General features: G+C 38.5%; 1 protein-coding gene across 1 annotated transcript; it reads left to right on the top strand.

Annotated features, from left to right (window-relative positions):
- Nucleotides 1–242: 242 nt before the first annotated feature.
- Nucleotides 243–14,301, top strand: LOC135674315 (uncharacterized). Its single transcript, XM_065184052.1, has 9 exons — nucleotides 243–520; nucleotides 689–737; nucleotides 7,787–7,875; nucleotides 7,998–8,054; nucleotides 10,277–10,339; nucleotides 10,422–10,487; nucleotides 12,511–12,597; nucleotides 12,715–12,808; nucleotides 13,530–14,301. The coding sequence occupies exons 1-9, from the start codon at nucleotides 416–418 to the stop codon at nucleotides 14,018–14,020; spliced, it is 1,101 nt and encodes a 366-aa protein (XP_065040124.1). The 5' UTR covers nucleotides 243–415; the 3' UTR covers nucleotides 14,021–14,301.
- The last annotated feature ends 4,387 nt before the right edge of the window (nucleotides 14,302–18,688 follow it).

Consider the following 18,688-nt stretch of genomic DNA (forward strand, 5'->3'; position numbering starts at 1 on the left):
TCCCCCTTCTAGTGCAATTAAAAAAATATATCTTTTACAAAAAAAAAGGGAAAATTAGGATAATATACTTTGGACACCGGATCGGATCCGATCTGATCGGATGCGGATCGACTTCTGGCAGATTTGGTTCGACGTTTTGCAAGACCGAGTTAAAGATTTCGACACCCGGTCGAAATTTAAATTGAGCCGGACCTCCATGTGGCCCAGCCCGGTCGTATCGCCTTAAGTAGCCTCACTCCGTCCGACCCGCAAGGTCAGGGAAGGCGTTCCAATAGCTCGAGCGCCGCCTCGTAGCCTTCTTCATCCCTGCCGTGACAGTCTCCGCAGGCGGCCGTAGGCGACGCCTCTTCTCCTGCTCTCTGGTTCCGTCTCGGTGGTCGATTGAGAGCGAGGCGGACGAGTGTTCGAGGGCCCAATGACCACTCGAATTACTCCCGGAGTGGGAGCCAACCTCCTCGGCCAGCACTCCGCGGAGAGGAATCAGGAAGCCACAACCTATGTGGGAAACCTAGACCCGCAGGTGCTCCTTGCCGCTTTCTCTCTTCTCTTCTTCCCCATTTTCAGCTGTGGGTCTTGATCCCTTAATCTAGGGTTTTTAAAGAAACCCTCCCCCTTCTGTTGTTTTGTTATATTGATGAATTAGCGAGCTATATGCCTCATGTATTCACATTTTTGCTGTTATTTGCAGGTTTCGGAGGAGTTGTTATGGGAATTATTTGTCCAAGCAGGCCCAGTTGGTAATTCACAAGCCTGTTGATGTTTCTTGGTCTTCACGGTCGAATGCGATTTCCAATATCGTTCTCCTACAACCGTCGTCGTTATTTCATTGTTTTTTCTCTCTGCGATAACAACTCATATATGCTTGTTGAAATCACCCTACTTGATGATAAAAAAATGCATGCACATAGAATTCTTGCATGACCTACCGGTCTGTCACGGACTTAGCTGGTTTTGCCTAAGTCGTGCGGCACCCTTGCGTGTCCGTCCGCAAAGGTCAACCTCCCCGAAGCCTCCCATGGTCCCTTAGGTCCCACAAAAAAGAGAACAGGACAGAGAAAAGGCCTCACTCGGGATCCACAAGCAAACATATCCGAAAAACACTTTATAGATAAAGCAAATTACAAACAGACTTTACAAGCTCTGAACAGTTGCACAACAAAAGGGTAAAATGGTCCATTACAGACCAAAAATCTCTCGCACGTGTTCACATGACACAACCTTTATTTACAAGCCTAAAGAGGCCACCAACCCAACTAAAATGGGACTATTAAGCCTTTGGCCGCCTCTCTACATGCTGTACAAGGCATGAACATGTCGAAAGACACGGACATACATAAGCATTACATCAAACATCTTGTTTCGAAGTTTGTCCGTGACATTCTCCCCCACTTATCCCTTCGACGTCCTCGTTGAAGTCTTTGTCGACACTGCAACTCCTCGCCTTTGCTGAATCTTCAATCTTCTGCTCTAGCTACAATGCGCCTCTTGACTCCCAGCTGCTCTCCGCTGCTGTTTTTGAGTAGTCGAATCTTTGATCCGCCATGCTGCTTCAACTCACCAATGACTCTGACTCTGGTGTGGGGTTGGCTGAGTTGTGTTGATCCTTGTTGATTCCTGCGGATCCGCCAGATGAAGGAAAAGACCATCTTTACTGCGCCAGTTTCTCAAAAATTCCACATGCTGCTTGAACTGGATGGATGCTTGTTGGAGCTTTAACGAGCATCGCCTCGCAAACTTCTGAAGTTATGGGTCCTTCCTCCACAAAATCTGCTCATTGACTCTTCTTTCAGTTAGTTGTCACATCCAAGTAGGTTCGCATTACTTCCGCTTTCGATTGGCATTTCGTTGGGAAATGAAGCGGACAATCTACTCCCAGTAGCACTGATCACCATTGGTGAGGATTTGACAACTATTGTCTTCCATTATCTTTGAAGGGTCTTTGAACATCTGCAGAGCTCCTCTGCTGGATAGATAAGAGAATTGGGGTACTCGGTTTCGCCCATTCTCTTAAGAGTTGAGAAGGCAAAGGTTACTTGACTTCGCCCGCCTCCTCGAGGTTGTACTCCATGCATCGAGCTGGTTACTGGCCTTCGCCTGCTCTTTGCTCACACTTCCGAAGCACTTGAAGTGTTTGCACTCCTTGCGTTGAGTTAGCTACTGTGATTCACCTTCTCAATGCCATTGAACTTCTGGAATGCAGGAAGTTTTCACCCCAACTTGGAGTAATTCTCTGATAGATGAGGTCGCCTCTGGGATTGTACCGTCTTCTCCATCAACCCTGCCGCCTACTCCGCTGAGTAGCAAAGGTACAGCACCGCGTACTGCCTGCTTCGTTCCTTGGTCGTGCACTCTTGCATGACCCGAAGTCCTTCACTTACGGCAGTCTTGATGAGAAACTTGTTGACACCGGTCTTACGAAGTTTCTTGGCCTCTGCCCTTCAGCCTTGTCTTGGTACTTGGAGATTGCCACTGCATGCTCCACCTCCTCGGCCCCTTTCACGACCAAGCGCTCTCCCTCCGTGAGAGCAAGGGATCAATGACTTGAACGGAAGTCCCGCCTCTGCGGTACCAATGCGCTGCCATGCCCATGGCCCTACTATCTGTCGCCTCGCATCTGCATCCCTTTTCTTCACAATTAGTAGAGATGTCTCCGTGGCACTCCTCTGAGTCCACCTCCATTCTAACTGATGCTTGATTTTGGGTAGCTAAGTCCCTCTGGACTCGTCGTCGCTTCCTCGCCCCTTTCGACCCCCTGCTTCAAGACCTCTGTGTTCTCCGAGCAGTCAGTCTGGTCGATGGAGAGACAGACTGCAACTCCCATGCATGGCCTCTGCCATCACGTTGTAGAGTTTGCACCGATTCTGTTCTCCTTAGCTTCCTTGGTAGCAACGTTCGCTTACTCGACCTTGTCCTCTGACTTGTCGGGCTCCCTTAAGCGAATATAAGCTCTGGAGAAGTCCAACTCTCCAGCCGCTTCGTTCATACCACTGTATGATCAAGTCCCTCCCATGGGACTCACTGGTACTTGCATTCGAACTTTTCCCTTGGTGGAACACAGCCCCCATATGCTGATGACCAAGGCTTTCATCCGATGCAAAATTCGATGCACGCACAGAAGACCCGCCTCTGCGGTACCATGGCCTTCACTCCTTGAATCCATAGCCCTTCTTGCCGTCGTGTTGTTCATCGAAGTGGAGCTTCCAGTAGCTCCCGATCATACCTCCGTATGATCTAGTCCCTCACGGGGCAAAGTTGTGTGAATCGCATTGCCACGAACTGCTCCACCATGATCCGCTGCACCATGTCGCCTCCTGGTGACATCTCTATTGTATTCTGATCCTTTGGGATGAACTCGAATTGTGAACCCTTCATGTGTGGTCTCTACCAATACATCGCAGGGTCTCTTCCACCTTCGATTTTGTTCGCTCCTTTGGCAATCGATCTTCATCCACCCACTCTTGGGTCACACCTAGATGAAGCACCGCTCTGGGACAGTCCTTCGCCTAGTAGCTCCCGAAGTCCACCGACTTCACTGTAATTTGTGCACCATTGTCTGGATTCTGGGCCTCTGCCCCTACCAGCACAATCTTCGCTGCGCACTACCTCCTTCGTGGCAACTTGAATGACAACACTGTGGCATATTCTTCAAGAGTACCCGTCTCTGCGTCCTCTTGCCCCGTGCTAAGGCCTTCTGAACCCAACTTCGCCTCCGCAAATTGAGTCGCCTTAGTTCCTCCATCAAATGCTCCTCCGAGATAAAGTGCATGTGCCCAGAAGCTCCCTTCGTCTTTGGCACCATGCAAGATGAGTCCGCTGCGTCAGAATGAATGACCCATGGAACAACATGATCCTGCTCTTGCCTCTGCAAGAGTTCATGTCCTTGACCTCTGTCTAAGGAAAGCACAATGCCTTTGCTCCATGTTTCATCTTCTATGCTGGCTCCCTTCATGCGGCTTGGGTACTTCACCAAGTTACACCCAAGTTGCTCCGCTCCTCGTTTTTGCATTGAGTTGATGGTGGCCCTTGCGCCCACCATTCCACGGGTCAGCCCTCCCTTGAGTCCGATCTCCAGATCGACTCCAAGTGTGCCTTCATTTAAGTTGCTTTAGGTTGCTCCCCCACTTGATCTCGCAATGCATCCACCAATGCATTCTCTCGAGCGAGATCATGCGACAACTCCTCGCTGCTTGCTCGGTCCATTGAGCTTCGTGGAGTTGTTGTTTGTGAGGTACTCCTCCTCAACATGTGAAGTCCGTCTCACATGATTCTCTCTCTGGAGTGTCGAGACTTATCCCTCCTGGATAACTGTCCCGTTGGAGCAACATCTCTCTTCGTTTCGGAGACCACCATCCCCTTGGACTACTCCGATATGCTGAACAAACTATGCATTGTTCTGCCTCCTGCAAACACACTTGCTAGATTGCGACTCCACGTCAATACAGCCCCTGCTGCGCCCCTCAAGGCCTAGCAACATGCTGAACTAGTTGCACCCTTCAGCCTCCTACGGACGTATCCTTCACATGCCGAAGAGAAAGTTTCAATGCTCCATGGCGCCGAGTTTCGACCGCCTTGGGATGGCCACGAACATTCCGTCGTTCGCATACAAGCCCATGTATGAGTACCAAATTCTTCGAGCTAGCAATTCCCCTCACCTCTGTGAGCTTTGTATAACTCTTTTGGTCGTTGAGCAACTCATTCCATCTTGCATGGTCTCGTCCTTTGCCAAGCGCCTCGCTTGCCTTGAGCACCATCAAGTATAGTTGTCAACGTTGAGCCGTAGCTCAAACTCAGCCATCCCAACCTTTGTGCGCTCCGCATTCTTCCAAGCTTGCCTGTTCTCGTGGTGCCTCTTGCGCGAAGGGTTGGCCATTCCTCTGAATGCCAATGTTAGATGCCCGCTCCTCTGAGCGACTCTTTTCCCTACATCTCCATGCTCGTTTTCCCTCAAACGGTCGCGCATTGCTGACTGCCCTCAACGCAGCCCCACTAGGTCCCCCACGTTTGCATGTCAAGTGTTTCTATGAGTGCTTGTCCCGCTCTGATACCATCTGTCACGGACTTAGCTGGTTTTGCCTAAGTCGTGCGGCACCCTTGCGTGTCCGTCCGCAAAGGTCAGCCTCTCCGAAGCCTCCCATGGTCCCTTAGGTCCCACAAAAGAGAGAACAGGACAGAGAAAAGGCCTAACTCGGGATCCACAAGCAAACATCTCCGAAAAATACTTTATAGACAAAGCAAATTACAAACAGACTTTACAAGCTCTGAATAGTTGCACAACAAAGGGTAAAATGGTCCATTATAGACCAAAAATCTCTCGCACGTGTCCACATGACACAACCTTTATTTACAAGCCTAAAGAGGCCACCAACCCAACTAAAATGGGACTATTAAGCCTTTGGCCGCCTCTCTACATGCTGTACAAGGCATGAACATGCCGAAAGACACGGACATACATAAGCATTACATCAAACATCTTGTTTCGAAGTTTGTCCGTAACAGGTCGTTGCTAGCATAATATCTTACAAATCATGAACTGGCTAACTCTTTTGAATTTGTCAAGACCCATGCCTTTCTGTTTTCTTATTCTAGTTTGTGAGGTAGTCAGTAAAAGGTAAAATTCAACTTGTAAAGCTTCTTGAATATTAGCAACTTTGCATGGACTTTTGTTATTGTCTTGGTTATTCTTGCCCTGTATTGGTGATGAACAGTTTACATTATATTACATATTATTCTACAAGTCCATATTTTATCTTGGGATGTTAGCTACATCATAGGTTCTTTCATGCATATATTTACTTGATGAATCTGTTTGTTGGATAATCATCACCTAAAATGTTAGAAGAGGATATAATGAGGGAAAACTATTTAAGATGGTTCATGCACGTGCTAAGGAATTCTAGTTAGAAGAGGTCAGACAATTAAATATAGTAGTGTAAGGAGAGCTAGATAGAGACCTAAGAAGATTTTATCAGAAATTATAATTAAGATTTAGATTCTTTTAATTTAACTAAGGATGCTGCTTTATACAGAGCTTGATGTTGTCGTTGTTGTAGGATAGTAGAGATTGACCTTCAATCTTCCCTCTTCTCCTCTTCCTCTTCCCTTATGACTATCTTTTCAGAGAATTAGTGCTTGGGGGGTGAACCATCCAATACATTTCCTAGCAGGAAGAGGTAACTGAATTGGTTAACAATATATTGAACAAGTTTGAGAGTAGGATAAGGGATATTTTCTAGATTTATTAGCTAGAACGCTTCTACTAGTATATGTTCAAATTACAAATACTGTGACACATACCCTAGTTGTCTTGTGGCCATCTGTTAGATCTTCTTATGTCATGTTCCTAGTGCAAGTTAAACATTATAATCATTTTCCTTCGAGTAGTCAAGACATAATTTTCATTTAGACTCAAGTATGATAGACCTCCAAGTAGTCAATGCAGATAAAAATGACTAATAAACGTTTGTTTTTTTATTTGTTCTGTTTTTGAGATCCTATAAGCATGTGAACAATTCTTTCTTTTTGGCTTCCTTCAAGTTTGTGCTACTGATGTCTGTGTGGTACTATACAATTAAAGTTGTTCTTTCCTGTTTAAGCTTCCACAACTAATTAGTTTGTATGTGGACCCTATTGATATAGCATGGCAAGGTAATGCAGGATTAATAGAGATATGAATGGGAATCAAGGCATTTGGTAATACTTCTATTTTCATGACCTATGCAACAACACATTCATATTTATAATTTAAGATATGAAAATCAGGATTGGATTGGATTGGCCAAATGAGACTTTCAGGTCAGGATTGATCTATACTTGGTCAAGATCTTTTGATCCTTGACTAGGGATTTCCCAACCATAAACAATTGGGGATATCATGGCATCCAGTCATCTTGGTGTAAAAGATCAGCTAAGTTATTTTAATCTCATGGGCTTTAATACCTCGAGGGTTTTTATGTTTGACAGAGGATCTTAAGCAAATGAAGGATATCCTTTAGATCTGATGCAGCCCACCTTTCAGATCTGATTTAATTATCTTCATAATAGACATGACATTTAGTTCTATTAGTTTAGGATTAAAATTTCTGATTGATAATATTGAGTTATTGCCTTATTTAAGTTGATTTTCCAAGAGCAGTATGACAAAATTTTGAGTCCTTTTTAAACATTGCACAGGTGTATCTGGTGGATACTAGTTTTTCTGTTATTTGACTTAATATATGTTCTAAATTGGGGAGAAAGTAGCTGAATTATTTTTTAGTAAAGTAATTCAGTTTTCATTTTTTTTATTATTCCTAGAGTATTACAATGGTAATTCTGCTCATGTTAATCTATATTCTATTATGCTGATATGCTGAGTATTTGAATCCTTATTTCTTTTCCTAAGAGTCTCACAATCAATAGGAATTTAGATATATATCCCTTACAAATTGAGTATTTGAGTATATCTCCTTATTCTGTTATTTTCCTAAGAGTCTTCTTCAACCACTTGAAATTGAGTTGAAAGTGAGCTTACTTGAAGTTACTCCAAGTCCTATTCTTCTTCTCTTTAGGTGTTTCCTATTTTCACTTCTTCTTTCATATGCTGAGTTCTTTGAAATGTTAAGTTATCAGTGATTTTCTGTCCAAATCAGTCCTAAACTGATTAAGATAGCGTCCTTGTGACTTCTCAGGGAGGTTACACCAATATTCTTCTAGGTTTTTCTGGTGGTATGTGGAGTTGTAGACTATTAATTTTCTACTAAAGCTTAAACATAATGATGATAATCTCAAATCTGACTTTGTTTGGCAGTTAATGTATATGTTCCAAAAGATAGAGTTACAAATCTTCACCAAGGATATGGCTTTGTGGAGTTTCGGAGCGAAGAAGATGCGGATTATGTTAGTACACATTCTTGTCTTTCGTGCTTGATTTTCTTATATTTTTTGTTGATCACTTTGCTGTGCATTGGCCATTTTTCTTTCCAGTAATTTTCACCTTTTTTGGTGCTGTTCTTTTGCAGGCTATTAAGATCTTGAACATGATTAAACTTTATGGAAAGCCGATACGTGTAAACAAGGTTCTCTTCTATTTGATATTCCTTTTACCTTTTCTGAAGCACTACTAATTTTTATCTTTATGTTCTACAACTTTAACACTAAGTAGCATTGTTAGGTTTAATGCAATAACCTTACTTCACAATATGTTGGTATCTGAAATTAAAGTCATGCTGTCATGGTTGCTTTGATTATGAATTCTGGTTTAGGTTTTGTCATGGTAATAACAGGGCTAATTGCCATTAGCACGTAATCGCAAGTTTTACAAGGGCTAATTGAGGTAGGTAGCAGAAGAATTTGGATGTTGTATTTATTTCTGATATAAATACATGCTACAGGTTCAAATTGAAGCCAAACAGTAGAACAGTGAAATTATTGGAATGTATTAATGCACCAACATGCTTTCCTTACAGAACATGCCAAGTAAAGCAGCTTGATTCTGCAGATGGCAAATTGAATCAATTTTTTAGTGCCTCCGATCATGAAAAGATTTGACATGGAGAATTTTTACAGTTTTCTGCAGTTATGAGTTAACAATTTTCTCTCATGTGTTTTAGAAACAAATCATAAAATGGAACAACCTATTTGCTTCCGATGATTAAATTTCACACTACTTTTATAACATCCATTTCATTCTCTTATTTTATTTTTAGCAAATCATGTTTCTCTGACCATCACCAATGTCTAAGCAATTGTCTTTATGAATTTAACAGTTATTCAGTTTTTATGAACTATCTGATATTTATGTCTTTTTTACTTGCATTATTCTTTTATTGCTTTCACCATAAAAACTATGCTTGCTTCATTGTGAAACATGAATTTTGCAAAATGCTTGCCATGTCAATATCGGACACCAGTAGGTGTTGGATACTTCTTAACATGTGCCGGGAATTTCAAAACGTAAAGGACAGCTCCACCATCTACTCTTTTTTTTTTTAAGCATATTGCAGGACAATGAGATCATCTAAATAAGCCATAAAGGCATGTCAAATATTGACTAAATGTATCTAATTTCGATGCTTGTCTTACATTTTGTGTACTTGGTGGTTAGTGTACATCAATGCCATGTCTGACAACCATAGATTTTAAATATTGTTCAAAGCTTACAAATCATAATCAAATGTAAAACATATATGTGTTGTAGACATGCCCATGCTGTTTCATGTCTTGTGTCCTTTTATGAAATTTGCTATGCCAATGTGTCCATGTCACATGTTGGTATCCATGATTCAGTCTTTTGGTGTATGTGTTGCTTCAGATCCTTTATCTGGTTGTTCTTTTACAAAGCTTGAAGTTGCTCATGTCCATGTCGATCATAATAAATAAGTTTATAGAGAAAGCAGTTGTTGATGAGGTTATTATGAAGGATTTGTTACAAAATCAGTGTGATCAAGGTGTGCAAAGAGGTGTCTAAATGAGGATTGAATTTTCAGTTCTCCTTAAACAGGGCTCATGGCATTTATTAATAGCAAAATTTAAGCATGCCTTGTGGATTTCTTTACAAAAGACTCGATTTTTAAAAGGCTCCTTTGTGATGTTACATCTGCTTTATCTGTTTGTCCTTAATTATTAATCATGAAATCTATGTCGCAAGGGATTAAAGCATTATTTTGTAAAATTTATAAATTTCCCAGTCTTTAAGAAAAAGGAAAGAGACCATCTTTATGTTTCACCGCAAGGACTAAATTAAACAAATGATTTTTTTTCACATATTAGTTTCACTTTTTTTTTCTTTCTTTCTTTATTTGCTTCTTTGCATTGTCACTTTTTTGTCTTGAGTACTTTATCTTCAACCACCTTTGTGTTAGTTCATTTCACATTTTACATAACAATCTATACTTTGAGTTGATTAGTCCTTTTTCCTCCGTCATTTATATGTTATTGAATGATAATTTATCTTAATATTACACTTATATCATGTTCCATAATTATTTTTTATAAGTACTATTTAGATGTTATTACAGAAAAAAAATTTCTGTGCCGAACTGTACTTACACCTCACCTTGCACCTCACATAGGGTCCAAGAGATGTTGGCATATAAATGTTTACAAATAATTCTTCAAGAACTTTTTAAAGATCTTATTGTTCTTCCTCTATTATTAAGTCTCAAGTTGTTGGTCTGATTTTTTATTTTTCCTTTATGAAGATCTTTCCTTTGAAACAGTTGGTTACACAAATAATTTCTAAAAGCATATGATTTTTGTCAATCAACCTACTGATCATTAATTCTTTTGCCTATTTTAGGCTTCTCAAGACAAGAAGAGCTTGGATGTAGGGGCAAACCTTTTTGTTGGTAATCTTGACCCGGTAAAGTCTTTTTCCTTCTATTAGCTGTATCTGTCATTTTTAATGTGGAATATATGATTTTTAATTCATGTGTCTGCTGCAGGATGTAGATGAGAAGCTTCTCTATGATACATTCAGTGCATTTGGTGTTATTGTAACAAATCCGAAGGTAATAATTTAAATTGTTCTCTTTGAACTCTTTGAATTATTGCTGCAGCTTACTGTAAATGTAGTATGGGAAATACAAGGCTGCATGACTATCCTCACACAATATCATCCTTTCATTTACTTTCATTGTTTTCAAATATCATTCTTTGAGCATAACTTGAAAATCTTCTATTAATTGATAATTTTATTCTGTTAAAAGTGAAACATTTTCACTTCAAGGATAAGCTTGTTTTCGAGAGATTTTTCATATAGTTAATTTGATATGTCATGAACATAAATTTCATTGTTTATAAAGTATGTTGTTTCTATCTGATGATTTCTTGTTTTTTTTCATGGTTAAGTGTTGTCTGTTTGTAATTTAATAGTTTCATAACTTGTGTTGGAGTTTTATTAGGTGAGTTAAGCTGGGTCTAGATGTAGAATGAAAATCTAGGCTAATAAATATATGAATATATGCTGTGAAGCCATTAGTGTTTCTAAAAGCGCTAAGCTCTAAAAAGTGTCAAGGTCCTAAAACACCCGAGGCGCTAGGTGTTTGCCTGAACGAAGTGAGATGCTCTAGAATATGAAAATATAAAGTATATATATTATGTTGATAAATATTATTATAAAAATAAAATTATCACATCAAATTGAAATCACAGAGCCAAATCATATTGTTCATCTTCAAATAACAAAACTGTCAAAACAATTCTAAACAGGTATTAACCAGTGCTAAACAGTTCCAAACAAGGATGAACTAGTGCTAAACAATTTTAAAGAGGGATTGAGAACAATTCTAAAGAGGGATTAACCAGTGCTAAACAACTTTAAAGAAACACTGAGAAGAGGAGTAATCGGCCTATGGAGGAAGATGGGGATGGAGACGACGGTGACGGAGGAAGCTTCGGACGAAGGTGTTGGCGATTGAGGGAGTTGCGCACGAAGGCAGCAACGACGGACGTAGGGTTTAGGTTTTAAAGTTGTGTTTGGTGTGCGGGGGTGGGGGGTTGTGGTTTAGTGTTAGGGCTCTTCTCTTTAGTTGGTTTGATTGAACCAACTTGAAAGGTGGGTCGGGCGCGTGAGGGTGGGGGTGTGTGGTTTAGTGTTAAGGCTCTTCTCTTAGTTAGTCTGATCGAACCAACTTGCCTATTCAATTGAACTAGGCACAAGCACAAGCCACCTTCACTTGGGCGCTCGCTCGAGGCATCCGGTGTTTGGGCTTAGGTGAGAGCCTAAGTAATGCTTCAATGAAGCGCATCACTCAGAAGTTGTGTGAGGTGCTCAGGCCTTGTCTCACCTCGCCCGGGCACCTATTAAAAACACTAGCCAGCAGTTCGAATGTCTCTCATGAATCACACATGGAAAAAAAATATTATACTTAAAATTTTGCACTTTTTGATGGTATGGCATCAACCAAGTGTTTGGAAGTGTCTTAATAATATATGAACCTAAATAGCAGTCTCTAAGTTGATCAGTACATCCATTTCTCTCACTATGCATCTGGGATGTGTATACTCATGCAGTTGGACATTGAATTAAACTGCTAGCCAACTATGTTGGTAAGTGGTAGCATTAAGGGAATATTTCCTTCCGAGATCTAATATGAACCACCCAAAGGTTCTTAAACTGGGATCTGTATACTCATGCAGTTGGACATTGTGAAAATTAAACTGCTAGCCAACTATGTTGGTAAGCGGTAGCATTAAGGGAATATTTCCTTCTGAGATCTAATATGAACCACCCAAAGGTTCTTACGTAATGTTTATGCAGTTTGCCTAAACTATCTTGCTGATACCACCCAGGACTTCTCTGAAGCATCAGTTATATGCGAAACTAACATAATGTGTATTTTCTGTTGAAGCATTTTTTTTAATGTATTTTATTTGGTTCAGCATTTACCTTTTGTGAAAAGACATGTATATCGCATATTCTATCATTTACGGTGTTAATCAACTGTCATTATATATGGATCCTGTTTACAATTACATGTACATGCTACATGTATGTCACTGTCACCTTTCAAATTTATATGCATTTTTTAGATAATGCGTGACCCTGAGACTGGGAACTCTCGAGGCTTTGGTTTTGTTAGCTATGATTCCTTTGAGGCATCTGATGCAGCAATAGAGGTACTACTGTCTAATTTACTTGATACTTTTTATCAATTTGGAGAACATTTTAGTTATATATGCATAGTTCATGGTCTAATTTGATTTCTTTGTTGGATGTGCATTGCATATATCCAGTCCATGAATGGTCAGTATCTTTGTAACCGTCAAATCACTGTTTCATATGCATATAAGAAGGATACCAAAGGAGAACGCCATGGCACCCCAGCAGGTATCTTTTTGTTCTAACCTTCTTGTACCATATTCTTTTATTTTTCAGGACTTGACTAGGCTGCAATTTGGGTTATTGGCTCAAGTCCAGCCCATTCAAAACTTGAGAAAGAAGCCTGGTGGCAATTTAAAAATGTATTGAGCTTGGCTTGGAAAAGCCTGACGATCTCAATTTGGGCATATCAGCGCTGAACCTCAACCCAACTTAACCCCCACCCTGGTTAGGTTGTTGGAAACCCTGAGTCAATCAACCCAACCTGACCTGATCTGAAACATCTAAATTTGGGTCATAACGCGAGGCCTGATTTTATTGGTTTGGTCGGTTCAGGTCATGGGCTTGTAGTCCAGACACCAGATTGAGCATGTGTTTATGCGCAAATGGCCTGAGTTTTAGCCCTAGCTTTGACATATTGGTGTAACTTATCCATGCCCATTCATCATATTCTTAACAGTGTTATCATCAGTTGCTATTGACCTGTGCTTTTTAACCTGACTCCATGCCTTTCCTAGTACTAAGATGTTGAACTATGGACATTTCAAATTGTAATATTTTGGGCTTAATGGGTTATTATGAAATAAGTTCATGGTTTGGTTTATTCTGACTCCCCATTCAATAATTTTATATTTTTTTTAACGGTATTCTGTATGACCTGATATTATTTATACTGTTTCAGTCAGATTATTCTTGTTGCTTAAATTTTTTTTTTTTGTGATTTATGCAGAGCGAGTTCTAGCAGCTAGCAACCCAGGAACTCAGAGGATCAGACCACATACCTTGTTCGCAAGTGGACCACCAACGCTCCCTAATGGCCCCCAGGCAAATGGATCAGTTCCCCCAGCAATCCCTCCCAGGCCATTCGCCAATGGACCACTACCACCAGCTCCACTTCCAGCAGTACGCCCCCCATCGATGCCAGTTGGACAATTTCCTCCCCCGATGCAGTGGCCTGCCCACCCCCAACCTGGACAAGGCCTTCCACAACCTGTGATGCCTCCACCACCGCTCCAACAGTTCAGGCCTCCAGCAAACTTGCCACCACCTCCACCCACAGGTATGATGAGGCCGCCACCACCACCACCTTCTGGGATGGGTGTTCCACCACCTGCTCTATGGAGACCACCTCCACCACCTCAGCAGATGGCTGGAAGGCCCATGCCTCCACCTCCGATGCCCATGCCACCAAATATGATGCCAAATGGCTCGGCTCCATGACATCACACAGGTTCTATAAGTTTCATTTGTCCTGATAATTCTGTGGAATCTCTTAAAACTTATGTGCACTAACTGTGGATCAGAAAATCTAGTGACTGATATGTCTTTTGGTTGTGTACTACTCTTTTAAGTATTGCACTGACTTACATTGTATAGCCGGGTGATATGACATCTTGGTGAGTAGATTTTGTTTATGATTGTAAAAGAGTTTTTTGAGTGTCAGAAATGCTGTGTAGACGGTGTATGAAATCTGGCTAAATCGTTGTCAACTTTGCTGTGGATTTCTCCGTATATTATAATATATCCGATCACTATTTCTGAAAAACTAGCTGTAATGTTATTTTAGCTGCCTTCGTGTTTGGATCCAATAAGAGTTATCACATTACCCATGTGGCATTGCAATCACTAAGTAGGGGAATGGGATTGGTCCGGTAGACAGCATCCATGGAAAGCCCCACTTTGGGGGTGCTTAAAAAGGTTTACAGGTTTTATGAATCGAGTGAAAGTTGGAGAGTTGATTGTCTATAATTTTAATTATCTTTGTTGTCTTAATAGAAGGGTAGCTTTTAGCGTCTGTCTACTTGAAGGGACAGTCGCGGAAACATCAAAAAAAGAAAGTTAAGTCGCTCACAAATTTCTCTTTTGTGAGCGACTTAACTTTCATGGAAACACCATCAATTATATTTATATTTTGATAAGTGATATGTGGCCCCGTCCATGGCAATTATTTAAGGATTGGACCCGTTCCAATTTTTTTATTTTTATGTTTTTCCTAATCATGGCATGGCTAACAGTTCACAGATGGCATCATTATTTTTTGTTGTTTATTTATAAAAAAAATGTATATTTCCACCAACTACACATGTAATAGAGCATCGTTCAGGACATAAATAATACATAAACATATTAAAAATAATAATAATTCCAATGTTATCAATCTGCACACTTCAGAATAAAATGGTACACCACGTTAAGTTAATTATATTATATAATTGTTTTATTTTAACTAATAAAACAATTTTCCCAAAATATTCAAATCTTTTTAAACCCCTAAGCTGCAAAAAAATTAAAAAGCGATAAAAAGAAAATGTTCTTTATCTTTTTTTTTAAAAAAAAAAATCTTGGATCCCAGTCTAAGTCGATAGAACAATGCTATTAGTTATTTAAATCTACCCTAAAGATTAAAACCGCTTCTTTCGAGAAAAGGAAAGATAATGGACGTGTTCTAATCATATTATGTCGAGAGGATAATATTTCACCTTCCATCAATCGCATTCCAAATATTTTCTCCAAAATTACGTACTTCTATGATACCTTACTACTTCAAAAAAAAAAAAACCCTTTGTACTTGTAAGCGTCCACTAGAAGCCTAAATCTATTGGCACAATACTAGATAGAATTAGATATCTTGATTAGCTTAATATAATGGACAAAGTCGAGATTCAATCCAGGATCTTAAATCTTCTCTTACCGACAGCATCTACTAACATGTTACCCAGCGACCTCTAGTATTTGTTAATACTACTTAGGTGAATAATCTATTAATTATGAGAGCTTGTTATTTACCTCTCTTCGACGTTAATTTCACAATGATAGATAACATTCTACATCAATTATATGCTGACATGTAATCGTGCCACCGCATCAATGTCGATGTACTCATCGGACATGATATAGATCGAGAAACATTTTGGCGCCTCAGCAACATGGAGTCATAACCTTAGCTTGTATACTCGTGATTTAATCTCGATATATTAGTAAGAATACTATTAGGGACATATATTATATCATACATATCATACGTATATTCTTTATCTTGTTTTGCTGAGAGATCTTTAATTTCTTTTAATTTAATATCATATTTTTTTTTCTAATTTATCTGACGATGCAAAAGAGGAAGGATATGCACCTCTTTCATAGATATTTTCTAATATTAATCAAACTTTTATTCTTATGTGGGCTCTAAATATTCGTAAAATAATACTTTCATCTAGTATTGATCAGAGGTAAGCTTTAGTAATCTTTTATCTTCTTCTGTCACAATCTACCTCTTCTTCTTGTTATTTAAAAAGTAACATAAAATCTTTATCATCTATCATATTTATCTTTAAAATCATTCAAAATAATTTTTTTAAGCCTTACGATTCTAGAATACTTCTCATCATAACTTTTTTTCAATCTCTAGTGATCTTTTTCACTAAATCTAAATAATAATAAAATTTGAAATAAATCATAAAAGTCATCATCTTCTGTAATTTCAATCTTCTCTTAAAAGTGATCAAACTTTGAATCTTTCACTCTTTCTCTATAACCCACTAATATTGTGATGATCTTTTCCGTCGATCATATTTCTCCTACTGCAATCCACTCTAGCAAATTACTTTCTTGATCTCCTCTTCTTCATGAGTGTCATGATTAAATCTATTTCTCATCGATGCTATGAGTAATTTTTTCTTTTCTAAAATTTCTCTTTTTATTCTCTCTCTCTCTCTCTCTCTTCATAAATTTTTTCTCTCCTTCGAATTTTTCTCTCTATTTTTTCTCTCCTTGGATTTCTCTCTCGATAAATTCTCTCTTTTTGAGATTTTTCTTTCTCTCTCTAGTAATTCTATTTTCTCTTTATAGGATTATTTTTTTTTCTCTCTAGATCTATTTACTTTCAATATGTATATTTTCTCTCTCTAACAATATATATTTCTCTTTGTTGTTTTTTTGATAGGGTCTTAATGGAAGGTTCCCAACCGGGTAATATAGGTGCTTGTAGCATCTATTTCCTATACCCTCTCTTAGGGTAGATTGTCCTTTCTTTTTATCTTTCCTATACCATGTTAGAAATCATATCATAATAAAAATCAAAAAATAATATCATGTTTAAAAATCCTCATAAAATAATGATGGTCAATATGAAATTACGTAAGAGTGACAACATACGAGAATAGAGAAACTTTAAAACTAAAATTTATATTGAATATAATAATTTATAATATCTCAAATCTCGAATATATGAACTTATACTTTAATTCATCTCTCTTCCCTCTTATATATTTTATTTTTTAAAGCATTACATAAGCCTTTTATTTAAATAAAGGGATAAAATCTAGACTTTGACTTCTCTTGTAACTTTTATCTTTGTTAATGTTCTTAAATCAAAATTCTACTTGATCATAGAGGCAAAAAAGAAAGGTTTTTTTAAACATGTAATATCAAGTAATGCAATACCGTACCGTATCAGTATTTTGAAGTTGGTTCAGTACGGTACGGTATTGGCATACCAAGCAGTACACTAGGGCGTACCGAACAATTTTATATATTTTCTTCCTACTATAGCACTGTTATAATGTAATATAACACTATAGCACTGTTATAGTGTAATATAATACTATAGCATTGTAGCATTATAACACTATAGCACTGTATCATTGCTACAGTATAATACTGTATCACTGTAGTACGTTTCGTCCGATACCGAACGATCCGCTTATCGATATACCGTCGGACCAATACATACCATACGTATCGAGCGATACCATTCGGTATTGCATACAAACAATGTGTAATATTTCAAAACTTATACTTGACTAAGACCATTTACAACCACATTAATCCCAACTAAAGAGGTGGAGCATGGGTAAAAAGGAAGTTGCGATGGTTTGGTTTTGTAAGAAATAAAGTTGTTTTTATCTTTTCTCTTTATCTCCTATTTCTCTTTTCTATTTTCAAGCCTTGATTTCTATAAAATTTGTTTATCTTAATAAGGTATCAGACAAATTCTCAAAGTCAATTTAGATCTAAAGAGATACATAGAAAAGAGAAAAATAAGTACTATGAATATTTATTTTATCCCATCGAGAGTCTTAATTAGATTTTGAGAGAGAAAATAGATTTACTATATATAAAGAAAAATAAATAATGCTACAGAGAGAGAATATAAACAACTAGAAAAAAATAGCATAGAGAGAAATTATAGAGAAACAATTTGAAGAGAGAAAAACTATAAAGAGAAGAAATCTCGAACAACACTTATGATATCGATAAGAAGATTACCAGCATGAATTCCTTCAACATCCTTCCTTGATTTATCGACAAGAGCTATAATCACTAAAGTATCTAAATAAATATATATTTTTAATATCAAAATATTTAAAATATTATTGATAAGAGTTTAACAGAGCCTAGGAAAGAAAAAACACTGAATTATATTAGATTATTTTTATATTAGATTATTAGATTACCAACATGAATTTATATTAGATTATTTAAAAATCTGAAGATGAATCATACTGAATTTATATTTTTTTTGTTATCATAAACTATATGAAAATCAAAAAGATTAATAGTGTTAAAATTATGAAAAAAATTAAATCATTATTGTCTAAATTTAAGCATGTTGTATATTCAATAAATTAATAAATTTTCTTAATGATCAAATAAAAATATATAAGATGACCAGAAGAAGAGGTGGTCAAAGCCGACGTTCCACCTCTCCGCAAACGCCACCGAGTCAGCGATGACAACCCCGAGATGAAGTTGATTGTGTCTCCACGACGCAGCCATCGATGCAAATGAAGCCTCTCTGTCTTCATGAGTTAGTGCTGCTGTGTCCGTCTCATCATGGCCCGCGCTAAGAAGACCATCCTGGCCGTCTGATTGATGATCCACACGAGTTGA

Source organism: Musa acuminata, chromosome BXJ1-5, assembly GCF_036884655.1.
Source record: "Musa acuminata AAA Group cultivar baxijiao chromosome BXJ1-5, Cavendish_Baxijiao_AAA, whole genome shotgun sequence".
Classification (NCBI taxonomy): domain Eukaryota; kingdom Viridiplantae; phylum Streptophyta; class Magnoliopsida; order Zingiberales; family Musaceae; genus Musa; species Musa acuminata.